Below are 25,161 nucleotides of genomic sequence, written 5' to 3' on the forward strand. Positions count from 1 at the left end.
AAAAATAAAAAAGAAAGAAAAAGGACTGGAGGGATTGCTCAAGTGGTAGAGTGCCTACCTAGCACTCACAAGGCCCTGAGTTCAAATTGCAGTACTGCTAAAAACAAATAGAAATAGTTCGCAATACCCTATCACAAAAAAAAAAAAAAATCCATCTCTCACACACTCACACACACACACACACACACACACACACACACACACACAAAAGGGCTGGTGGAGTGGCTCAAGGTGTAGACCCTGAGTTCAAGCCCCAGCACTGAAGAAAAAAAAAAAAAAAAAAAGAGAGAGACTCAAACAAAAGACAAAACAATTTGTCCCTGGGAAATCAGGGGCTGCCTTATATTTTGAGCATAAATAGTATTTTCTCTACTCTCAGTGACTGTCTTCATATGTAAACAAGTATGGTAAAATTAATTACAAAGAGCTCCATTTGCCTCATTCCAGATGAGAGGGGGCACTGCTGATTGGTGTCCTAGATTGGTCAATGTGGCTAAATTGAGACACAGGTCATGCTTCCATCACAGTAAATGCATTGCAGTGGTGACAATGAGATCTGTAACATTTTGCTTAAGCGCATGGATGAAAAGATGCAATGAGAAAAATGTTTCCTAGAAAAACTTGGTATTTATAAAGTGCTTTCTATAATTAATCTCCTAGGACTGAATAATAAATTGCTTCAGGAAATTAAATCCCACAAGTCCTCAGGTTATGTTTTTGTCATGCAGGACAACTGGATTAAGCATCTTTTAAAGAGGGCTATCCTGGAAGAAAAATCAGGTGACGTTGATGTGCAGTAAAACCAACCAAAACATGTAAAATTATTAAATAATTTATTGACATTAAATAATTTTGCCTAAAAACACTGTAAAAAGTCAGTCAGCATGTATTTTTGGCTCAAAGTTTCTCTAGTGTTTTCTGTGGAAGGAATAAAAATTAAATCATTTCAAAAAAAAAAAAAAAAAAGAGCTCCATATGTTGGGACCAAGATAAACACCTAGCCTGCTGCCTTATTTTGTACGCTTAAGCACCTCCCAAATTTAAGCTTTCCCCTGGAGCATTCCTCAGAGTTCACTGTCCCTCTGGTACTTCCAAGTTCAGTGGAAGATGAAGGCCAAAGGATGAATTTGGCCGTACAAGGGGCTAAAGACATAATAAGCTTGCACTTGTACAAGAATGATGAAAAAAGGGGGCTTCAAGATCAAGCAGAAAAATGAAGTGCCAAAGTACATCCTCCTTTATCTTCTAAAAACACCAATTTTTTGGGGGGTGGGGGGAATAAAGGAAAATGGTGGAGGGGGTGAATTCAAGTATGATATATTTTATATATCACAAGAACCTTTGTAAATGCCACAACATACCCCTCCCCAGCACATTAAAAAACATTAAAAAAGAAAAACAACACTGATTTTTTTTCTCTCTTTTTTCTTTTTGGTAGGACTGGAGTTTGAATTCAAGACCTCCTGTTTATAAAGCAGGCACTCTACCACTTGAGCCCCACCTCCAGCAGTTCCTTTTTTTTTTTGGCAGCACTGGAGTCTGAATTCAGGCCCTCATGCTTGCTAGGCAGGCACTCTTACCTCCTGAGCCACTCCACCAGCCCTTTTTTGATGGCTTTTTCCAGACAGGGGTTCATGAACTATTTGCCCAGGGCTGGCTTTGAACCACAATCCTCCTGATCTCTGCCTCCCGAGTAGTTAGGATTACAGGCGTAAGCCACTGGCACCCAGCTAGCCCTTCCTTTTTTTTGTTCTTTTTTCCTACTGGCTGTGTGATAAAATGACCATTATTAGTGTCAGGTCTCTTCATCCTACAGATTTTCTTCCATGCTTTTTTTTTTTTTTTTTTTTCTTTCGAAGGGAGGAATATGGGGGATTGAACTGGGGCCAATCTACCTCAAGCCACACCCCCAACCCCCTCTTTTTTTTGGTGAGACTGAGGTCTGAACTAGGGCTTCACACTTGCAAGGAGGCACTATATACATGCTTGAGCCACACTTCCAGTTCATTTTGCTCCAGTTATTTTGGAGATGAAGTCTTGGGAATTATTTGCCCAGACTGGCCTCAAAATCCAATCTTCCCAATCTCAGCCTCCCAAGAAGCTAGGATTACAGAAGAGAACCACCGGCGTCTGTCTCTCAAGCTTCTTTATTAGTTTCATACCACAGAAATGTTTCAGGCAACTTAGCATGCTCATAAATTAATATTTGATTATGTAAAGGTATCAAAACCAAAAGCATGGTGCTACATGCCTATAATCCCAGCTACTCAGGAGGTAGAGATCCAGATGATCACAATTCCAGGCCAGCCTAGACAAGACCCCATCTCAGTCAATAAACTGAGGCGTCTTGTGCCTGCAATCCCAGTTATACAGAAAGAACACACAGGAGAATCACTGTCTGGTACTATCTCTGGGCAAAAACCTGAGACCTTATCCAGGAAAATATTGCTAAAGAAAAAAAAGAGCTGGGAGTGTGACTCAAGTGGTAGAGTGCCTGCCTAGCCTGCCTAGCAAGCATAAGGCTCTGAGTTCAAACTCCAGTATTGCCAAAAAAAAAAAAAAAGATGAGGTTAACAATGTCCTCACAGCCCTGAAACTGATGATAGTAGCATACCTGTCAGAGCTGCCACTCCCCAGGAGGCCATCAGGACCAAAATCAAGCTGACATTTCTCTATCATGGGCCTCTTCATTCCACTTGTGTGTGGGGGGCGGCGGGGGGGGGGGTATTAAACTTCCCTGATGGTCCCCAGGTTGTGGGGCCCATAGGTACAAGGGCTATGGTTTCCAGGCATTTGTTCCACCCAGTAGGACCTCTTTAAAGTCAGCTCCCCTGCTCCACTGCACACTTGGCAGGGCAGAAAGTAGCCTGCCTTCTCCACTGCACCCACAGAACCTAGTGCCCTCCAACAAGGAAAATCAGAAGGCAGCAAATCAGGGGTTGGTGGATATCTGGATACAGCACACTCTGGGGGCAGTAATTAACCCCTAGAGAATCTGAGACAGCTGTGATCCTCTCTCCTAAAAAATGCACATCTCGTCCAAACTCTGCACATAATTTGAGGAATGGGCAGCCTTCTGGAGGCCAAGAGTCAAAATCTCCTCCCAATTACACATGGAGAATCTTAAGGTCAGTCTCTTCGCATCACATGACACAAAGGGAGGAGGAAGGTTTCCTACTATGTGGTCCTTCAGGACCCCAAAAGCCCTCAGGTATCAGTTTCCAGGGTTTTTTTTTTTTTTAATTGAGATGGGGGGTCTTGCTACATTGTCCAGGCTAGACTCAAACTTGTAATCCTCCTGCCTCAGCTTCCCAAGTAGCTAGGATTACATTGTGCCTGGCATGGAGCTCTTTTTTCTTTTTGTCAGTACTGGGGTTTCTTAGGATCTCACACAAGTGCTCTACCATTTGAGATCAGCCCACAGCCCATTTTGCTTTAGTTTTGGGTTTTTTTTTTTTTTTTTGGTTTTTTTCATTTTATACTACTGGCTGTGGTTTGAACTCAGGACCTCCTGCTTGCTAGGCTGGTGCTCTGGGCTGGCCTGGACTGGGATGTTTTATATACAGTCTCCTGAGGAGCAGGGATCACACGACACCCAGCTTACTGAGTGTGATGGAGTCGTTAATTTTTCACCTGGGCTAGCCTCAAACTGAAAACTTACTGATCTCTGCCTCCCAAGTATCAGATTACAGGTGTGAGCAAGAGCTCATTTTTGAACGAGCCTTTGTAGTTCCATCTCAATTTTTTTTCCACCAAAAAGATTAACAGTGAGTCCTTCAAATCTAGCCATCAAAGCCAAAAGGTCTCAAACACAAGGGAGTGAACAGTAAAAACCAGCATATAGGAAACTACAAAATGGATGCTTCGATAACAAATTACAAGAAAAAATAGAGCAAGTACATATAAACTGAAGAGACCAAAGAGCCATTTCAATCAAATGCAATCAATCATATCTTATTTGAATTCTTAGTTACTGGGCAGACAACCAGGGACATTTGGACATGACAACTTCAAAAAAAAATTAAGGAATTACCATTGTTTTTTTAGGTACAATAACGATATTATAGATTTCATGGCTAGCTCATTATTTCTTAGAGATATAGACTGAAATATTTATGAGTAAAATAACATTTCTGGGGACTGGAGGCATAATAACACAGTGGTAAAGTATTTGACAAGGCCTTGGATGTGATCCCCAGCACAGCAAAACACACACACAAAACATTTCTGGAATGTGCTTTCTTAAAAATTCAGTTTACTTTTTTAAAAAAAGAATGAGACAATGAGGAGGTTGGGTGCAGAGTATAGATGAAATAAGATTGGTCAGGAACTGGTTAACTGTTGAAGCTAGTGATAAGTGATATTCAAAACAACTATGCATCATCTTAGCAAATTATCTTTTCCTTCAAACTCTGAGGTGAAATCTAAATTCAAGTTTTTTGGAAAAGGACATTTCCTGCAAAATCACTACAACTACTTGTTACTATTATTAAAGGTCACACAAAAAAGCAAAAACATTATTTATTTAAAAAACAAAAAATGCTTTAAAATGTAATCATCTGTTTATTTTCTACAGTATAAAAATATGCTCAACTTAATTCTTTTCTTTTTTTTGAGACGGTATTTTTATTTTATTTACTTGTTTTTTTCCAGTACTGGGGTTTGTACGGAGCCTACACCTTGAGTCACTCCACCAGCCCTTTTTTGTGATGGGTTTTCTTCGAGATAGGGTCTCATGAACTATTTGTCCGTTCTGGCTTTGAACCATGATCCTCCTTATCTGCCTCCTGAGTACCTAGCATGAGCCACGGCGCCCAGTTGAGACAGGATCTTGCTACGTAGCCCAGGCTGGCTACTCATGATTCTCCTACCAGGATTACCAACTGAGGTCCCAGGCTGAGTTCCAAGTTTATAGGCTGTGCCATCAAGCCTGGCTTCAATTTGTTTCTTAAGAGAATAAACCCACTACTTGAAAACAAACAAACAAAACTTCACTGAAAGGGAAAATTCTTCCCCAACAGATCCTCTTTATGAGTCAAACAATGGAAAATTTTCACCTCAGCAACTTGGCCTCAGGGAAGAGGCTCAAGCTCATTCCTGTTGCCTAGATACCAGTGACATCTCTGGGGTGTAAGAAGACTGGCATCTCTCTGCACTTGGAGTTTAAGGTTCATCAGTTAGCAGTTGCTCCTTCCTGGTATATTTCCAATGTTCATATAGGTGCAGGGTTGGTTTACAGTGTTCTTGGCTGTCACCTAGGAAGCTTTGAAGCTCCCAAAAAAGTCTATTACATCTGATAAACTGGTTTCTATGATTATGTCAACCCTAGTCCTATTTCACTTGATTTCTAACGATGCCTGTGAATTCTACTTTAAAATCAATGCAGGCAAACCAATTTGAATAACAGTCAAAAATACAAATGATTTTTTCTGCAAAGAAAAAGTTATTAGGTAATCAACTGTCCTATAATGTCAAATATGATAAAAATATTGTTTTGCCACTTCTGATTCTGATAGTGGCTAACATTAAAAAACCACCACCCAGGAATTTCTCTTTAAATACTTAACACCAAGTTACGGAATACAATTATACAAACCCCACAGCAACAACTTATGTAAATAAGCATCTTAGTTCACTTAAAATATTATTCCACTAAAAATCAACTGCAGCAAACATTTTAAATATTAGAACTCAACAAAAATCACTGTTATCAAGATCCTTTATTTTTTTAAAAAATCATGAAACTGTTAATCTGCAACCTTTTTTTGTTACTTTTCCAAAGTTTCAGTACTTTTTCTTAAAACTATTTTTCCGAGCACTGGATTTTACTGGTTTCTACATGTTATTTTCACTTATTTTTCTGCTAGTACAACTTTCTTGATATATGAGATGGAATAAAATCCTAAAATGAAACAAGTCCTTAAGATGCAAAAGATGAAACCAGTCTGTAATCAAATGTGTGGAAGCTCCACTCATAGGGGAAACCTCAGTACAAAGAAGTCTTCAGATCCATTTTACGACGTTTTTAAAAGCACCATGCTCGGATGTGCAGATTTCCCCCATCAAATGCTAGGCCCAATGGCATTCAACACCCAAAATGGCTGCACGTCTGTCAGGTCCAGGTAACAGTACCTGAGGTGCTGGGCTGACCCCTACACCCAAAGATTGGAAACCCCATCCCCAACGATTTGGGAGATCGTGGCCGTCAATGACCTGGGGAGACCTCTCAATGATGCGGGACATACTGCACCCACTCAGAGACCCAGAGAGACCTCCTCCAAGACTGGGGAAGACACTGCCCCTCCCCCGAATAGGGTGACCCCCCCTCCAATGACCGGAGATTCTGCTCGTCTCCAAAGCCAGGGGAGATGTTCTCTCCCCAAGGACGTGAAGATGCAATGCTCCTCTCAACTGGTCAGGAGAAATCTGGCTCCATTAAGACCGTGAGAGACCTCCTCCACAATGACAGCGGGAGACACCCTCTCTAAATGACCTGGGGAGACACTCAATGACCAGAGACCTCACCTCCCAACAGTACTGATAAACCTTCTCCTAAAGCTCCTTGGGCGACAGGGCCATCGGCCTGGCGAAGCGGGCGTTACCTGCGGCCACAGCCAGATCCTTCTGCGTTTCCGTCCTATTGTTTCTCTTCCACCAAAATGGCTGCGGCCGCGCTGAGCCCCGCCCCCAAAGCCTCACTCCCGGCGCCTCCCGCTATTGGCTCGTACCGAAAGCCGCGCACGCGGACTGGACAGCCTGAAAGGCGCTGTTGCTAGGGCGCTGGGATTCGCTGCTGCAGCTTCCGGAAGGGGCGGTGAGTGGGGCGGGGCCAGAAAGGGGGCGGAGCATTGTTCTCCAAGAGGAGGGCTGCCAGGGGCCTTTAGTTGTGTGATTGGAGTGACAGATGGGTCCTTACAGGATTCCTAGGAGACAGGTGGATCAACCAACAGCCCGAGTTTGCCCCGCAATGGTCCGGGAATTTCAGTCTAACATCCAGTCTGCAGCAAATTGGGAAGTTGGTCACACTAGCAGATGAATGGACAGGACTGGATGTGAATGGTCACTAAGATGGATAAAAAAGTGGTTGAAGAGAAAAGGACAGACGACTAATTGTAGATAGTGGACAAAGAAATGGTTATATAAGCTCATGGATAGATGAGTGCATGTGGATGGATGGACAGTGTAGTAGCTATAGAATTCCCTGTGCACTGGTAGATGACTCAGAATCATCCACCAAGCACCATACCACAGGCCTGTCTGAGGCCTGTGTTGGTCAGAAGGACTCCCACCAGAGTGAATGAATGTCAGAGCAGCTGGGAAAGGCAAGAGATGTGGTGGGTCCCCTTGAGGGTGAGAGAGCTCCTACACGATCTTCGCTCTTTATGTAAAGAAGGCTAATGTTGCCGCCCTGTGTCTTGGACATTTGCAAAGATATGGAATCACACACACACTCTTTAACTCAGTAAGTATTTATCAAGCACCTTCACTGTGTTGAATATACAGCAGTGAACAAACACTTTAAAAAAAAATCCCTGGAGTTGGTAGAGTGGCTCAAGTGGTAGAGTGCCTGCCTACCAAGCATGAGGCCCTGAATTCAAACCCCAATACCATACCAAAAGCAAACAAACAAACAAAAACGAGCTAGGTGTGGTGGTGCATCCCTATAATTACAGATCAGGAGGTGGAGGTAGGTGGTAGGAAGATCATGGTTCAAGACCTTCTCAGGCTAAAGGGTAAAACCCTATCTGAAAAGCAAAATAAAGCTAAAAGGGCTGGGGGTATGCCTCAAGTATAGAGCCATGCGCTCTACCCAGAATGAGGTTACCTCTTGTTATGTCCACAGCAGTGTCACAACTCCTTCCCAGTCCCCTGCTGCCACCCTTGCTGCCTTCAGCCCGTTTCCCACATATCAGTCTGTGAAGTCAGGTCTTCTCATACCCTGCTCAGAACTCTGAAGTAGCTCTTCCCCACCCAATATCCTGTTCCAGTGCTCCTGTATGTAGAGGGGAGGCTAGAATAGGCAGCCCTAACATTAATTCACTCTGATTCTTTTTGTAAGTGCTTACCATAGGCTGACTAGACACTGAGGATGTGGCAAGAAACAACATGGCAAGAATATGACTAATTTATGGGACTTCTATCTTGCAGTGGTGGAGGAGGGGCAAGGGATGGATATGAGGAATAGATAAAATAGACAGAAAAGGAAAAAATAACACAATTATAGGCAATGTAACTACAATACAGAAAAGGAACCAAGATGATACATAAAGTATGATATTTATGCCCAATGCAGCAGGAAATGTGGATCAAGAAGGAGACAACTGAGCTAAGATTAACCCAAAGGCATTGGATTGGTAGGAAAAGGTCCAGGGGAAGCCATTCTTGGTAAGAAGTATAGTGAGTACAAAGACTCTGAGGAAAGAACAAGTCTGGTGATTGAAAGAAAATGAAGGCACTTGGATCCAATGGAAGAAATAGCTCAGAACTCAAGAGAAAGATGCACAGAGCTGGAGGGCAAGTCCGGGAATTCTAACATGCAAGTAAAAGGAATTCCAGCTGGGCATGGGAGGCTCATGCCTGTAATCCTAGATACTCAGGAGGCAGAGATCAGGAGCATCATGGTTCAAAGCCAGCCCAAGCAAATAGTTCATGAGACCCTATCTTGAAAATACCCATCACAAAAAAGGGCTGGCAGAGTGGCTCAGGTGAGGGTCCTGAGTTCATGCCCCAGTATGTCAAAAAAAAAAAAAAAAAAGGAATTCTAGAAGGAATAAAAGGAATTCCAGGAGGAGAAAAAGGAGCCATCAAAAGAGTTATTGAAAGGTGTTGGTGGCTCACTCCTGTAATACTAGATACTCAGGAGACAGAGATCAGGAGAATCACATCTTGAGGCCAGTCCAAGCAAACAGTTCTGAAAACCCTATCTCAAAAATACCCAACACAAAAAAGGACTTGTGTAGTGGCTCAAGTGGTAGAGTGCCTGCTTAGCAAGCATGAGGCTCTGAGTTCAAACCCCAGCACTGCCAAAATAAACAACTGGAGGCATAGCACTTGTGCTCTACACAGGACCACAAAAAAAAAAAAAAGTTAAAGTGATAAATACAAGAAAAAAAATTTTTTTCTTTTGCACTACTGGGGATTTAACCCAGGGCTTTGCACATGCTAGACAAGCATGCTCTACCACTTGAACTATGCCCCTAGCCCAAGAAAAATATATTTAAAATAATAATATGTGGTACAAATAAGTCCCTAAAATTAGTAATATGAACAAAACATTTGACAACAAAAAGTATAAAATATTTAGGAATCAATGTATTGAGAAAAGTACAATGTGGGAAACATATTAAATCTTATTACAGGACATGAATGTAAGTTTGGCAGAGTGGCTCAAGTGGTAGAGTGCCTGCATAGCAAGCCCAGTAAGCATGAGGCCCTAAGTTCAAACCCAAGTTTCATCAAAAAAAAAAGTAGAAGAGGACATGAATGTAGAATATTAATAAAGGGTAAGATATGAACAAATAGGAAGACATACTAAGTCTCCATCAAGTGGTGTGTGGTCCAGATATCAGCTCTCAGCTGTGGCTCTTTCTAGGCAAGGTCTTCAGCAGAAGGCATCCACCTCACAGAAGTTTAGCCATTCTCCACCCTGAAGAAATCTCATGCCCTCCCAATAAAAAAACTAAAAATGAAAACAGAGCAAAATAGATTGGAGGTGTGGCTCAAGCAGTAGAGGGGCTGCTTTGCCAGTGTAAAGCCCATAGTTCAAACTCCAGTCCCACAAAAAGAGAGAAAGGAGAGATGAGAGAGAGATGGGGTCTAGACTGGCCCCAAATTCCTAGGCTCTGGCCCAAAAGACCAAAAATCGTATGTTCTCCCTCATATGTGGCCATTAGATCAAGGACAAACACAACAAGGGGATTGGACTTTGAGCACATGATAAAAGCGAGAGCACACAAGGGAGGGGTGAGGATAGGTAACGCACCTAAAAAATTAGCTAGTATTTGTTGCCCTCAACGCAGAGAAACTAAAGCAGATACCTCAAAAGCAACTGAGGCCAATAGGAGAAGGGGACCAGGAACTAGAGAAAAGGTTAGATCAAAAAGAATTAACCTAGAAGGTAACACACACGCACAGGAAATTAATGTGAGTCAACTCCCTGTATAGCTATTCTTATCTCAACTAGCAAAAACCCTTGGTGCTTCCTATTATTGCTTATACCCTCTCTTCAACAAAATTAGAGATAAGGGCAAAATAGTTTCTGCCGGGTAGCAAGGGGTAAGGGGGGGTAAGGAGGGGGCGGGGGAGGGGGGAGAAATAACCCAAACATTGTATGCACATATGAATAAAATAAAAATTAAAAAAAAATTCCTGGGCTCAAGTGATCCTCCTGGCTCAGTCTCCCAAATAGTTGTGACTACTGGTACGTACCACCATGACCAGCCCGTCTTTTTTTTTTTTTTGATGGTACTGTGTTTGTGTTTGAACTCAGAGCCTCATGCTTGCTAGGCAGAGCCACTCTACCAGCCCTGTTTTGTGTTGGGCATGCCTATATTACCAAAATTCAAGTAAAATTAAGATTCATGTATTTTTGGGTCTTATAATCTTCATCTTAGTATTCTCATAGAAATCACTGAAAAGCGTGATAGTCAAGATATTTGTTGCTTCATTATGTATCATGTATAGTAAGAAAAAAACCACAACATGATTGCATACCCACAAGGGCATGGTTGGAGACATTTTGGAACCTCCATATTGTTCCAGTTATTACACTGTGATAACAAATTACCTCCAATTTAGTGCCTTGAAACAGTATTTCTTTTGCTCACAAATCTGCCAAAGGATTCAATTGAGTCACCTTCTCTCTGCTGTATCGTCTTGGAGGCCTTTCACTTGAAGTCTGGTTTTTGAGGCTAGCTGTCATCTTGTTATCAAGGAAAAGCCTTATCCCATGTAATGCCCTTGGTAAGTGCCTAGAATCAACTCAGATGTCAGATAATATGCTAGAGCAAAATTACTGCAGTTTCTTAGTTGATTTAAAAACCACTAATTTTGGAGGTTACTGACCGCCTTTGCTGTACATAACACCTTTGATGTATGGCTTGTGATAACAGTTGCCTAGATTATTTTATAGAAACTTGAAGTCTGCTTCTGTTGAAAACACTGACTCTTGGGCCTACAGATGTCTAATGGATGATGAAAATGGATAAAAAGACTTGCATCTCTGTCTTCAGACTGTGTCTGTCCCCTTTGCTGTCAGATTCTACTTAGCCCTACACATAGATATATTTTTTTCTTTTTTTGATGGTACTGAGGTTTGACTTTGGGCCTCACTTTTGCTAGGCAGGAGCTCTAATGCTTGAGTCACTCCACCAGTCCTTTCTTGTGATAGGTTTTTTCAACTTAGGGTCTCACACACTATTTGCTTTGGGCTGACTTCAAATGGCAATCCTTCTGGTCTCTGCCTCCTGAGTAGCTAGGATTAGAGGTGTGAGCCACTAATCATAGACATGTTGTTAAAAAAATGTTTTCTAAAAGACTATACGTAATATAGGGTCAATTTGGCCTATTGCCCATTGGAGCTGGTATGTGTTTTGTATTTCTTCTACCCCACCCTTGTGCCTTTTTTTTAATCTTTAACCGCTCAGGCATTGAAAGACCTTCAGCCCTATCATAAGGCCCAGACAAAATTATAAGTCTGGGATGTTTATGCAAGATGATGGTATCAACCGGGCGCCAGTGGCTAACACTTGTAATCCTAACTACTTAGGAGGCAGAGATCAGGAGGCCCGTGGTTCGAAGCCAGCCGGGCAAATAGTTCTGCAAGACTCTATCTTGAAAAAAAACCTGTCCCACAAAAAGGACTGGTGGAGTGGCTCAGAAAAAGATGGTATCAATAGCAGGAGAAAGGTTAAGTTTACTGCCCATTAGCCTGCACATCTCAGGGCCAGAATGTTTGTATACAAGAAGTAAAACATTAAAACATTTTCTGAAACGGTGTCCGTAACCAATGGAAAGTTACTAGATTAGCTGCCCTCTCACTCCTAATCAGCAAATAGCTTGCTCCTTCCTGTCCCCTTTACAAATCAGTGCTGTCTTCCTTCAGCTCTGACTGAAGTCCCAATAAATCCCTGTCTGTCTTGTTCATAACATTTGCTTCAATATTACTTCTTTTGTTTCTGTGGCAAAAGATCCCATCTCTGGTATCAACCTGAGACCTTAGTTGGGATTTGAACACCCACATGTGGCCTCTCCATGTATCCTGGGCTTCCTTAAAACATGCTGGCTAGGTTCCAAAGATGTTTTTCTCAAGAGAGAGCAAACCAGTGGAAGCTGTGAACGTGTTTTCTAATTTAGACTCAGAATTCACATAATGTTGGGCTGGGAGTGTGGCTCAAGTGGTAGAGCACCTGCCTATCAAGCACAAGGTTCTGAGTTCAAAACCTACCCCCATACTGCCGGGCACCAGTGACTCACACCTGTAATCCTAGCTACTCAGAAGGCAGAAATCAGAAGGATCAAAGTACTTTGAGAGACCCTATCTTGAAAAAAGCCATCACAAAAAAGAGCTGGCGGAGTGGCTCAGGTGTAGGTACTGAGTTCAAGCCCCAGAATTGTCCACCCTCCCCCCTCCAAAAAAAAAATCTAGTATTGAAAAGAAAAAAAAAAAGTAGTCATCACACACAGTGTCAAGTTGGGCATGGTGGTACACATCTGTAATTCCAGCCCTCAGGAGCTAAGGCAGAAGGACCACAAGTTTCAGGCCAGACTGGGCTTCATAACAAGACCCTGTCACAAGCATAAAAGCAAATGAAAAGAAGATTTGAATGGCTTGCCACAAAAACTGAAATGAGTGAGAAAAGCAAGATGCAGAAATGTGTACAAAAAAATCACTGTGTGAATGTGTATTTACATTCCTGTGATTATGTAAGCAAGAAGAAAAATAAGGAACTTACATCTTGCAAACATGGGTTGCAGAGAGCCATGGTGATAGAAGGGAGAGCAAGGAGTAAGCAAAAGAAGAAGAGAAAAAGATTGACCTAAAAATAGCAGTTAGGACTGGGCACTATGGCTCCTATCTGTAATCCCAGTTACTTGAGAGGAGGATTTAGAAGGATCATGGTTCGAGACCAGTCCCAGCAAAAAGATAGTAAGATCTTATCTCAAAGAATAAGCCTGGTGTGGTGGTGTATGCCTGTAAGCTCAGCTACACACGAGGCAGAGGTAACAAGATTGTGATCCTGGGCAAAAAAGGCAAGGCCCTGTCTGAAAAATAACTAAAGAAAAATCTATGGGGGTGTAGCTCAAGTGGTAGAAGATTTGCCTAACAAGTATGAGGCCCTAAGTTCAAACCCCATTACTGCCAAAACAACAACAACAAAAACCCAGTAATTAGTATGGGCTATAAGTTCTCTCTTATTTGATTAATCATAGGCATATATTTCACGGTATGAGGGATGATTTTTTTTTTTTTTGGTGTCACTGGGGAAGAGATTTTTTAGGGGAGACATTCTGAGATGATGAAAAAGATCAAGAAAATTAAGGGGTGATAAGACCCTTCCCTTAAAACTCAGGACAAGGCAGGAACAGTGACTGGTGGGACACACTAGGAGGAATATGAGGCACTGGCAGCATGCTTCATCTGAGCTGAGTTTTGTGAGTGTTTAGCCTATGATAAATCACTGAGCAGAGCTGGAGGTGTAGCTCAGTGGTAGAACATGTGCTTTGCATGTGTTAGGCCCTGGGTTCAATCTCTAGTACCACTCCAGAAAAATAAATTATGGAGCAGGACATCTTTTTTTTATGCATCTTTCTGTTTGTTATATTCTGTACTTCAAAAAATTTAATTGGCAAAAATGGCAAAATTTCAGAAACTTCCCAGTGGTTGGAGTGAAGGCATTAATCTGGACCACATGTGTCTTTGCAGGGCAGGTATAAACCTACATTAGGACTCTATCTGAGGAGATTGGGCAGGGGCTGATATGGCAAAATTTGGCCCTGAATATAAAAGACTACAGCAGGCTATAGTGGTATTTACCTGCAGATCCAGTTATGTGGGAGGCTGAAGCAGGTGAATCACTGAAGCCCAGGAGTTTAAGACCAGCCTGGGTGATATAGTGAGACCCAACAAATAAACAAATAAATGCAAGTCTGGGGGTAGCACAGGCCTATGATTCCAGCAAACTTAGGAGAACAATTGTGAGTTCAAGGCCAGGATGGAAAACATAAGGGGATCTCATGTAGGAAAGAGAGAAAGAGAGGGAGGGAGGGAGAGAGGAAGGAAGGAAAGAAGGAAGGAAGGAAGGGAACACTGGCTATTGATCTAAGGGTGTGATTAAGGCCAACAACACAGTGAAGAAATTTTAAAGCAGAGCTGATGGGATCCATGTGTAGTGGTGAAGGGAGAACAGGACAGTAGTACAAGTGGAGAGGAAGCACAGATGCCAAAAAAGAGGATATTTGAGATGGCTTCTGTGTAGCCTAGTGGAGATGTCAAGCAGGCAGTGGGATACTAACTCAGAAAAGTGTCCCAGCTGGAGTGCTCCAACTGGAAGTACAAATTCAGAGTGAGTGGCATGGTGCTAGCACTCTAAGCCATGCTGCTCCTAGGGAGGGAGAGAAGAGAACCCAGAGCGCATTCCTGGGCTACCCCAATATTTTAACTGCAGTGTTGGTTAGAACTGACAACTAAAGTGAGAATGATCCACCAGGGGTGGAAGAAAACCAGTAGAGTTGGATGTCTTCTGAGAAGGTCATCCTTAAAACAGAGGCTGAGAGTCAACCATGGTGAATTCTGATTCCAGAGAGTTCGCAAATGCACTGGTTCTGTCAGTGAGTCTCTGGGGACTGCAGGGTGGGTTATGGCAAGAGTGGGAGGTGAGGAAGGGGGATTGTAACCACAAGCAAATGTATCAAGACTTTTGTCAGAAGGAAGCAGACCAATGTTAATGGAGAGCCTGGAGTTTCTGACCAATGGCTTCTGTTTTCTCCCTGTGAACAAGAGAAGGTCATTTCTGGGGTCATGGCAGGAGTGCAGGATATTTGGCAGGGCCTTAGGGCAAAGCAAGAATACTGTAAGGGCCTTGGAGATTAAGGATGGAGGAGAGAGACTGAGCCGAGATGTCTCCTTGGGAGTCTGTTTTTTTGTTTCAGTTTTTTCCCCTTGGAGTTTGGTGAGAAGACCAGGGGTGCTTCAGTGCTAGGACATGGGTGTTTTTGGCTGTTGTTTCCCTACCCTTCTCTAACCCTGGCTAAGAACTGAGGAAGTTCTCCTCTTTATCAGGATCTGGACCTGAGAGGCAGACAGTTGTTTAAGGATCAAACATCTATCCAAATTTCCTTTCCTTCATGCTCCTTAAACGGTCTGGCTGTTCTCCATCGCTCCTGCCCCCTCTGACCTAAAGTCTGTCCAGAGCCCCCAGTGCCTGAGGACTAGACATGCAGCTTCAAGTTGGAAAAATGACATTCTCATTTGCACGGCCCTAGAACATGGGCCACGCAGGGAAAGTGCTGGCTGCTACAAATCATTTGTAAGATGTTTTCCCAGAACGAAAGGCAGGGAAATTACCAAGAAAAAGATCCCACAAGGCCAGGGTGGAGGCGGTTCCTGGACATGCACACACTGTCCCCAGCACATCCAGGCAGCACAGAGCCTGGAAGGACCAGCTGAGAAATCCCCATTGTGATGGAAGGCTGCCCAGTCTCAGCTCCACCCTTGCAACTTTTAATGTGCCCTTGCCTGCACCTTGTGAGCCTGGTGTTTGAATCAGTCCTCCTATGTAAGCCATCCCTGGTTAGGGAGTGAGAGACTAGCCTTGCCAGGATTTCAGTTATGAGGGCAGCTGTGTGTGTGGACGGGGGGTTGAGGGACAGAAATTACAGCCTTGAACAAAGCTCAGGGCAGATGCCACATCAGAAGCTGGACCCCAGTAGCCTACTATAATTAGGCCATTGTCCAGCCCAGGTAGATGAGGGCCTGCAGTCAAAGCCAGGGGCACCAGAGATGGACACCCTCCCATAAGCCTGTCACCTTGCGATCTGAAGGCCCAGGACAAGGGTTCCAATCTGTCCTCCCCTTACCAGCCTCAGCCAGGAGTTGTCAGCAGGGTGGAACCACCTAAAGGTCTAAGATAGGGTAATGCCCTAAGCTCCACGGTCTGAGGGGCATGAGCTCTCCCATGCAGATACACACTTTTTGGAAAAGAGTTCTGGATCACAGTGCTGCCAAGGCTGCAGCTATTTGGGGGGAAATGGCCCTCATTTGAGACTTGTGCTGAGACGTGGGTGCTTGAACTTGGACTTGGATGAGGCCTGCTTTCTCACACTGGGCTTAGGGTTGGCTGGAGCCCAGAGACAGCCTGGCCTCTGCTGGCCTAAGTGGAAAACTGCTATGCCGTTGCTCATTGTGGTTCCATCATGCATCTGGACTGGTACATATCTGTTCCAAAGACCTCTTTCCCTGTCTGTTCACAGGCAAAATTCAGCTTGGGTACCCCTCCCCTCCAGTTACCTGCATAGTGGGCTCAAGGCAGGAATGGAGTCAGTACTGGAGATAACCCTTCATGCTCATGCCAGAGGTTTCAGAATAAAAATGTCCAGTTTGACCATGACTGGATGTTATGATGAAAAATGCTGTTTCACTTACCTGTTGGGTCTGAACTTCAGCTCTTCTTTTTAACCTGTTTACCAAACAAAAAGTAACTGCATACTCCCAACCTCTTCTTCTATGGCTTGGGGGACCTGGTCAGAAAGGGGATTGCTGGATGCTGACTCCATACAGCACACACAGTGACTTTTGCACCTTTGCTCTGTTTAGTTCTGCAGAGGGAGGAAGGAGTGAGGCTATGGCCCAAAAGGATATAGGAATTTGGTTCATACCTTCTATGCTAACTGCCTTCCCCAAGAGCTGACTGGCAAATGCCCATTCTTCTGCCCATCAGGATAGACTGGTAGACATGAGAACTTGACCTGCCCCTTACCATGCTTTCCCACATTTGCTGTATAAATAAATGCACTTGTAGGAGGAGGGGGTTGCCAGCATTTCTCATCAGTAGTGCTGGACCCACCTGGTCCTAAGCTTTTCTGTAAAAAAAAAAAAAAAAAAAAAAGGATAGACTGGTAGAATGAGGTCTTGCTGGCTTGCCTAGTGTCTGGGGTCTTGCACTCTAGCCTAGCCAGCTTTCTGCCCTGTGGTAGGGATGAGCTGGGCACTGCCTAACTTAGCATACTGAAAGACAAGCCAGATGACTAGTTTTATAGAATAGAAAGAAGTATCCAGGACCAAGGGTTCTAGTTGGGAAGAAGTGAAAGATAAAGGGATAATGTCATATAAAATAGACACCTTTAGAAAAATTTGATTCTTGGCATCTGTTGTACAAAGAGCAACCTAGGCCAAAATGACATCTCTTGCCAACCTTTCCACTAATGTTTCAAATGACTAGTGTGAAGATGACAATTTCTGAGGAGGCCTTACCTGGGAGGTAGTCCTTCAAATCATAAATCTAGCTTTTTTCCTTTCATAGATCTCCCAGGATGCTTCTTTTTTTTTTTTTTTCAAACTTTATTTTTTAATTTTTTTAAATTTTTTTTTTATTTTTTGGTGGCACTGGGGCTTGAACTCAGGACCTTATGCTTGCTAGACTTTGCTAGGCAGGCACTGTATCACTTGAGCCACTCCACTAGCCCCCAGGATGCTTCTGTAACCAGAATCACATGGTTCAAGGTTTAACAGTAAGGGGCATTGTATGCTTATCTATACCATTCATTTTATGATGAGGCAAAAGCAGTCGAAAGAGAGAAGACCAGGCTGGGGATGATGACTTATGCCTGTAATCCTACCTACTAGGGAGGCAAAGATCAGGAGGATTGTGGCTCAAGGATAGCCTGGGGGAAAAAGTTAGTGAGACCCCATGTCAATAAAAAAGCTGGATGTGGTGGCATGTGCCTGGCATTGTGAGTATCATGGTTCAGGCTGGCCAGGGCAAAAAAACGAGTTCCTATCTAAAAAATAACTAAAACAAAAAGGGTTGAGGGTGTGGCTCAAGTAGCAGAGCACCTGCCTGGGAAGCACAAGGCTCTGAGATCAAACCTCAGTACCACTAGGGGAGGGAGGGAAGAAGGGAAAGAGAAAGAGAGAGAGAGAGAAACAGAGACAGAGACAGAGAGACAGACAGAGAGAGGAGAAGAGAAAGCAGCATTACCAAGGACAACAGAAACAGACACTGGGGAGCATAATCAGCCTTGAAGTGGAAGACCAAGACTGCTATCTGCAGGAGTCCAGAAAGGCAGAGTATAAACTGCATCAGCACTGGAGGAAAACTTCAGGAATTCCCTTGTAGACCTCTGTACTGTTACTATTGTAAATCCTTGAGTTTAAAGTGTCAAATCAAGAACAGCCAGGCTCCAGTGGCTAATGCCTATAATCCTAGCTACTTGGGGTACAGAGTTCAGGAGGATTGCAGTTTGAGGCCAGCCCAAGAAAATAGTTTGTAAGAACCCATCTCCAAAATAACCAGAGCAAAATGGACTGCAGCTCAAGAGTTAAGAGTGTCTGCTTTGTGAGCACAAAGCCTTGAGTTCACTCCCACAAAGGGAAAAGTGTCAAAATCATCAGCATTTGTTCAATGAACAAACAAGCTCAGTCAGGTCTAATTTCTGACATTCTAATTCTTAACTCGGTAATATTCATCTGAACCGGCAACTGGTTATTTATTTTTGTGGTACTGGGGCTTGAACTCAGGGCCTTCACCTTGAGCCACTCCACCAGCCCTATTTTTGTGAATGTTTTTTTGAGATAGGGTCTTGTGGAACTATTTGCCTGGTCTGGCTTCAAACCATCGTCCTCCTGATCTCTGCCTCCTGAGTAGCTAGGATTACAGACATAAGCCATGGGTGCTGGCCTGCAACTGGTTATTATGTTGCTAGTCAACATATATTTTATTTGCATATTTAAGAATAAGATAATAGTATGTATTACCAGCCATTATCTGTGATGGGGCTTTTGTCTTTAGAGAAGATGAATAAAGGAAACAAAACTCATACTTAACATGATACATTGTGAAGTGACCCCAATTTCCTTCCACATTACACTACTGTTTTTAATTTTATTATAAAATTGACTCATTTAGCTCACTGAGGACAGATTTAGATAACCTTGATGAGACAAATTTCTGGCTCCATTACAACATACTAACACAGAAAGCAAAATCCTCATGTAATGTTCCCTCTTTGACTGAGACTGTGAATATGATCTTGACATTGCTATGGGACTTCCTGAGTCATACATAGCAATACCACAAAAACTAAATATTTTTTCTTCTTGTGGTACTAAGGTTTGAACTCAGGGCCTTGCATTTGCTAGGCAGGTGTTCTACCACTTAAGCCACACTGCCAGGTCCCACAATTTTTAAAGCCTTGAAACAAGGCAAGTTTGGCCTTGAGAGGGTTCAGCTACCAGTTTCTTGGGACTCAGCGGGTATTTCATATGTTCCCACTACTTGGCCCTTTTGTACATGCATCTCTGTCCAAATGAGGGCAAGATCTAATATGATTTATTTTGTGGCACTAGGGTTTGAACTTAGGGCCTCATACTTGCTAGGTAGGGGCTCTACCACTTCAGCTACTCTGTTAGTTCCTAACATGGCTTTATTATAGAATGAGCTTCTGTTGGTCTCCTGGTAAGACAATGAGTACAATGGCTGACACAGCATCCTTGCTAGTTCTGGTTATAGCTATGGTACAAAGATGGAAGTGCTATTTATTATACTGGCAGACAGAACTTTCTGCTGAGTATCACTCATGAGTGTATCTTCCTGGCAAGGGATACATTGGGTACTCTTGCACCTGCCAACAACTCAGGCACCATGTAGTTAGTTAATTTTTGCGTCAACTTGACTGGGCCATGGAATCCCTAGATATTTGGTCAATCATTATTCTAGGTGTTTCTGTGAGGGCTTTTTGGGATGAGATTAACATTTAACTTGGTAGACTGAAGAAAGTACATTGACCTTCCTCATGTGGGTGGGCCTCTACAATCAGTTGAAGGCTTAAAAAAAGGCTGGGGCTCCTGAGCAAGGATCTTCCTTCCTGTCTGTGGGTTTTTTTGCTTTTGCTTTTTGGTATTGGGACTTGAAACTCAGGGCCTACACCTTGAACCACTCTACCAGCCCTTTTTTGTGATGGATGTTTTCAAGGTAGGATCTCGCAAACTATTTGTCCAAGCTGGCTTCCAATGGAGATCCTCCTAATATCTGCCTCCTAAGTAGCTAGGATTACAGGCATGAGCTACTGGCACCAGGTTCCTAACTGCCTTTGAACTGGCACACTGACTTTTTTCCTGCCCTCACAGACTCAAACTGAAACATCAGCTCTTCCTAGATCGTGAGCCTGCTGATCTTCAGACAACTACACCATCAGCTCTCCTAAGTCCTCAGGCTTTTAGACTTAGAGTGGAGCAAAACCATGCATTCTCCTTGGTCTCTAGCTTGCTGACTCACCCTGCAGATCTTGGGATTTGCCTGCCTCTATAATCATTCCAGCCAGTTAACTCATAATAACCCCCCCTTCACCCTATTGACTGCTTCTCTGTAGAACCCTGGCTAGTGCACATGCTCAGGTCTTCTCCCTGATTTTCAAGGCTTCATACACCAATCCAAACAATGTATCTGCTAGATGAGACCTGAGAGCTGAAGGCCTTGTAGTCCTAAAAGAGAAGACACAAGACTACACCAGAAAGTCACACATGATTTGTCAGCCTTTATTAACCAAGAGTGAAGCCGAGCCCTGGAGTTTCCTTTTAAAAAACCCAACCTTGTGCATGGTAAACAATGATTTAATTCTTAATGACTTTTAATTACATGTTCGATACCACAGAGCAAGAATTATTTGCTTTCTAATCACTTATTCTTCTGAGATTAAACTACAAGTGTAAACAAGTTAAAAGAAGATTCACCTCAACGATTTAAAAAATAATTCCAATTGAAAGACAATTTAAACAACATGTGTAGAACTTAGGACCAAAAGATGATCTTAAAATATTTTTACCTTTGAGGTAGCACAATAATGCTGAATTAAGTTTCTTTTATTACAATGAACTTAAAAAAACAATAAGGAATCTATCCTTTGCTCAAGGTGGGTTAAATGGTTTTCTGCAAATCCCCCATGAGGTTAGTGACAGGTTTTTTGTTTTTTTGTTTTTGTTTTTTCTTAAAGGTATAAAGATAGCCCTACAGTATGTAAAAGGAAACCCATGGGAAGGCTGTTCCCATAAAACAGACATTAGAATCACTGAGGAACGTCAGCAGTCAAGACAGGAGGAACAAGAGGTAATCGTAGTGAAAAATCAAAACAACTCGTATCTTGGCAAGATTGGTTTACAAGTGCATGTCAAAAACAAAAATTCCAACATCAACTAACTGAAAACAAAAGATAAAAGATGACATTCATGGGTCCTTTTCCTTTTTCTCTGTACAAAATGCTTTCACTTTTTCTAAATGAGAGAAGACTGTATTATCCTATGACATGCCACAAAATACTGTGTACCCAGAGTGCTGGGTGCCAACAGTATCACTCACTGACTACTCCACCATCTCGAGCAGAGAACCTGGGAAATCAGAGGATGAACATAACCTCTCCTGGCTAGAGAATTATTTTCTTGCCACCTTGCTGCTGAATTCGCTTAGTATTAAACTGCTCAAAGAACAGCTCTACTCTGATTTCTGACAATCTATAGCAATTACATATAATTATATATGAAGACTGTGGACTGAGGACAAGAATATACAAAACCTCTCTTTCAAAGACTGAAACCAAAAGAAGAGAGTGACTGGGATAAGCTGGTGACTGAAAGGATGCAGGCTGGATCTCAAGCCTCTCAGGAATATTCTTTACCATTCAAAATCAACAGCAAAGGCAGAAAAGAGGGTATAAAGCTCTCACCCTCAGAAGAGAACATGAAACAGTTAACAAATGAATCTCTTCTCAACATATACTCCTCCCAATGAGGCTCAATCACCAGTGTATGGCTTGCCTGGGACAATGAGGACACCCTAGCCCTGAGTCACACATGGTTTGCCACCTCTGATTCTCCAAGTTGCAAAAGGAACACTGTCAGGTTCTGGCACTGTGGTAATGGCTATGTCACTCACACTGGGTCCCTTCAATGTCTTCCTTCCTAAAGCTGGATGTATTCCCCCTCACCCACCACAGGGGCACTATATGCAATGAGAGTCTGGACTCATGATCCATATGTCACTCAATAGTTAGATCAGGAGGGCTTGAACCTGATAAATTCTACTCTGTAAAATAGCAAGCTTTATTGGGTCAGGGGTATCAAGAAGGACTCTGAAAGGGAAGACTAGACTGGGATGTGTGAGAGGGGAGGATGAGAAGGCCCATCCCTAGCAGCCTGCAGGAGTACCTCTGGCACAAGATTCACATTCAGCCCTAACCAATGCTGGCAAGGTGAAGGTAGGGAGGAGGCATCTGCTCAGCGTTCAAAGTCTGGGGCTGGATTTCTGTTATTCCTGAAGCCTAACGTACCTATTATCTTTGCAAGAAACAGCTGTAGTTCTTGTCAAAGTGCAAGATCTGCTTTCTGAATTTAATAATAAAGCAACACTGTAGAAAAGAAGAACCTTAGAAAAATGTGGGATCACCACGTGGGCTTTCCCAGCGCTAGCTGCCTGTTTTGGAGTATTAGTTACAACTTTTCATGATTTTAAGAGTTGCAGTATAGGCAACCTAGGGCAGTCTGAAAAGAGTCCTGCTTTTACTTCATGGACTGCAAGAAAAAAAAAAGAGGAATAACCAAGGTTGTGGTGGGTTACCCACTCGAGAAATCTCTTGGCTACAGTGTCCATCACAAAAGCAGAGCCTAACTTATGTGGACAATGGAGGTGACTATATGAGCTTTATCATTATCAACAACAGGAATGATTCAAGCTCCAGCTTGAATCTCTCAGGGATTTACTGAGTAATACATGTTAAAAAGGAAAAAAAAATCATATTAGCAAGGGCCTTGATTTATATAAATTTGTCTTACACTTAAATTTATCTTTATGCAAATTTCACACTGCTCCTAGAATCCCTATAGCATCTGATTCTGACAAAAAAAAATTTCATTATGAAATATAGTTATTTAGGGTAATTCATTAAAATTCTATCTGATACGATCCCAGCACCAAAAAAAAAAAAAAAAAAGACAAAAAAAAATTCTATTTGATATAACTAAAGGTTAAAAAAAAGTTTTAAAAACAAGCTGAATTACCTTCTTCTGGGATTAACAATTAGATCCCCAAATATTCCAACATTTTGATTAGAAAGGAGTTCACAGTAATTCTGAGCTTGTAATAGTTTTTTTTTTTTTTTTAAAAACAGTGCTGGAGACCGAACCCAGGGCCTTGAATATGCTAGGCAAGCGCTCTATCACTAAGCTACACCTTCCAGTTCCAATGATGCCAATTTTAGAAGCTAACAGAGATCTTTAGGATGAATGCCTGAGTCAGCTGATAAAGTCCAACATACAGGAATATGTCCAAGGGGATTCCCTAAAAAAATAGCTTCTTCTTTGAAGATTTTAAAAACTGATGATCAACAGCCAAGCTATGCAACAACTCTGATGGAAGGAAAGGGCTCTCTGTGTAACAAAGCCTGTTATCAGCATACTGCCTTTAGCCAGTGGCAGCAACCAGAAACAAGAAGTGGGCAGGAGTTGCTCAGCAAAGTATTTAGGTCGCATAAATTGATGACGCCTCCAGACCCTGGCTCCTTATTTCAGCACCACTTTCTCACCAGCTGAGCTAACTGGCCATCCCTGGCTCCTTATAAATGGATAGTAATTTGTTCATGCAAACTGCACAGAGATTAAACAAAACAAAATAAAACCTATTTAAAACAAAAACAACAACAAAATCCAGAAAACCTTTCCTGGCTCTCTACTATTGGTAAAATGCACTGAATCCAGAACTTCTGCTCTCTTGTGGGTCCCAGTGACTTCTTAGTCTGCTCTGGAGTACTAAGCTGCTGGGCCCTTGGCAGGGTCTTTCTCTAAGCATTAGTGTGGGCTTGGAGACAGCTGTAATTTGTGCAGCCATCAGAAGACTGGACCATAGACCTCCATCATATCTGCTGCCATTTTCCACTGTAAAACCAAAGGCAGCAATTGTGAACATATTATGGATTTTCTCAAAAGACAGATGACCGAAAGCTACATTTCCTCCTTTGAGAAAGACTGGAGGAGGGGTGTCTACAGTTATTCAACAGGTTTCTCCAGAACTTATGTTAACTTCCAAAAGCAATAGTAGCAGCAAGAAAGGAAAAGGAGGATGTTTACACTTTGGACTTTGTATCAGGCACTTAAAATTGTTGGAGAGACATGCCATTCTGAACCAAAAGATGTGAAAACTGGGTTGGAGTAATCATTACAAGTGGTCTAATAATGGGCTTTCAGAAACAAAGTGGAGGTGTGGGTAGAACCTCTGTCCATCCTTCAGTGCTGACTTTCAAGTTTTCTAAATGCCCATAACCACAGCAATGGCAGCGGCGATGATAACAGCAGAACGGTTCTGTCGTGTCTGTTTTCTGTGTATGTTCTGTGGCTGACCAGAAGGTTTTGGTGTCACACTGAGAAGGCTCTGGGATGTGGCACATCTATTCTCCGGGGTTGATCAGATCCATGCTGGAGCCAAACATCTTCACCAGTTGTTCCTCATAGTGTGAGATATTCCTCTTCATGATGTCCATGCAGGGCCCCAGAAGCCTCTCAAATGCTTGAACATCCATAACTGCATTGTTAAAAAGAGGTGAGGGAGAGAATGAATTAAGAAATCAAGTTATTTCTCTCATGGAAACCTTGTTTTAAACATACTAATGTTACAGGAGATTAGAACTGGGGATACTGCCCACTTGGGAAAAGGGGTGTTTCTATATAAACACAGCAGGACTGTGGCATCTATGTTTAAGATTTACACAGCTCAGCAGCACCTGTTTGCCTGTTTCTTCACAAATCTGGACACCTGTCTCCATTACTGCCCTTTTTGCCTGGATAGAGGGCCTATATGTCTATCTTACTCACAGGCTGTATTCAGTAGGCAAAAATGTTTGCTAGGGTGTTGAGTTTACCTTTGTGGTGAAGCAAATGTTCAGCATGTGTGAGGTCCTAGGTTT

At 42.7% G+C, this 25,161-nt stretch overlaps 2 protein-coding genes and 1 non-coding gene across 5 annotated transcripts in view; 1 reads left to right on the forward strand and 2 right to left on the reverse strand.

Annotated features, from left to right (window-relative positions):
* The window catches only part of Ip6k2 (inositol hexakisphosphate kinase 2), a 29,951-nt gene extending 23,239 nt beyond the window's left edge, over positions 1 to 6,712 (reverse strand). For 2 of the 3 annotated variants that reach the window (XM_020172309.2, XM_020172312.2), the window contains exon 1: positions 6,603 to 6,712. The gene's annotated coding sequence lies outside the window, so the exon portion shown is untranslated. Of the gene's footprint in view, positions 1 to 6,525 lie in introns of all 3 variants that reach the window. The other variant, XM_074060017.1, reaches the window with a different exon arrangement.
* Positions 435 to 567, forward strand: LOC141418702 (small nucleolar RNA SNORA1). The gene has a single exon (XR_012443356.1). It is a non-coding gene; the product is annotated as a small nucleolar RNA SNORA1 (small nucleolar RNA).
* Positions 6,713 to 20,731: 14,019 nt separating the features above from the next.
* Prkar2a (protein kinase cAMP-dependent type II regulatory subunit alpha) overlaps positions 20,732 to 25,161 on the reverse strand; it is a 68,933-nt gene continuing 64,503 nt past the window's right edge. Inside the window, exon 11 of the mRNA XM_074059703.1 lies at positions 20,732 to 24,779. Within this exon, the coding sequence (XP_073915804.1) occupies positions 24,646 to 24,779 (134 nt within the window). The 3' untranslated portion in view covers positions 20,732 to 24,645. The remainder of the gene's footprint in view (positions 24,780 to 25,161) is intronic.

Source organism: Castor canadensis, chromosome 17 (assembly GCF_047511655.1).
Source record: "Castor canadensis chromosome 17, mCasCan1.hap1v2, whole genome shotgun sequence".
Lineage (NCBI taxonomy): Eukaryota > Metazoa > Chordata > Mammalia > Rodentia > Castoridae > Castor > Castor canadensis.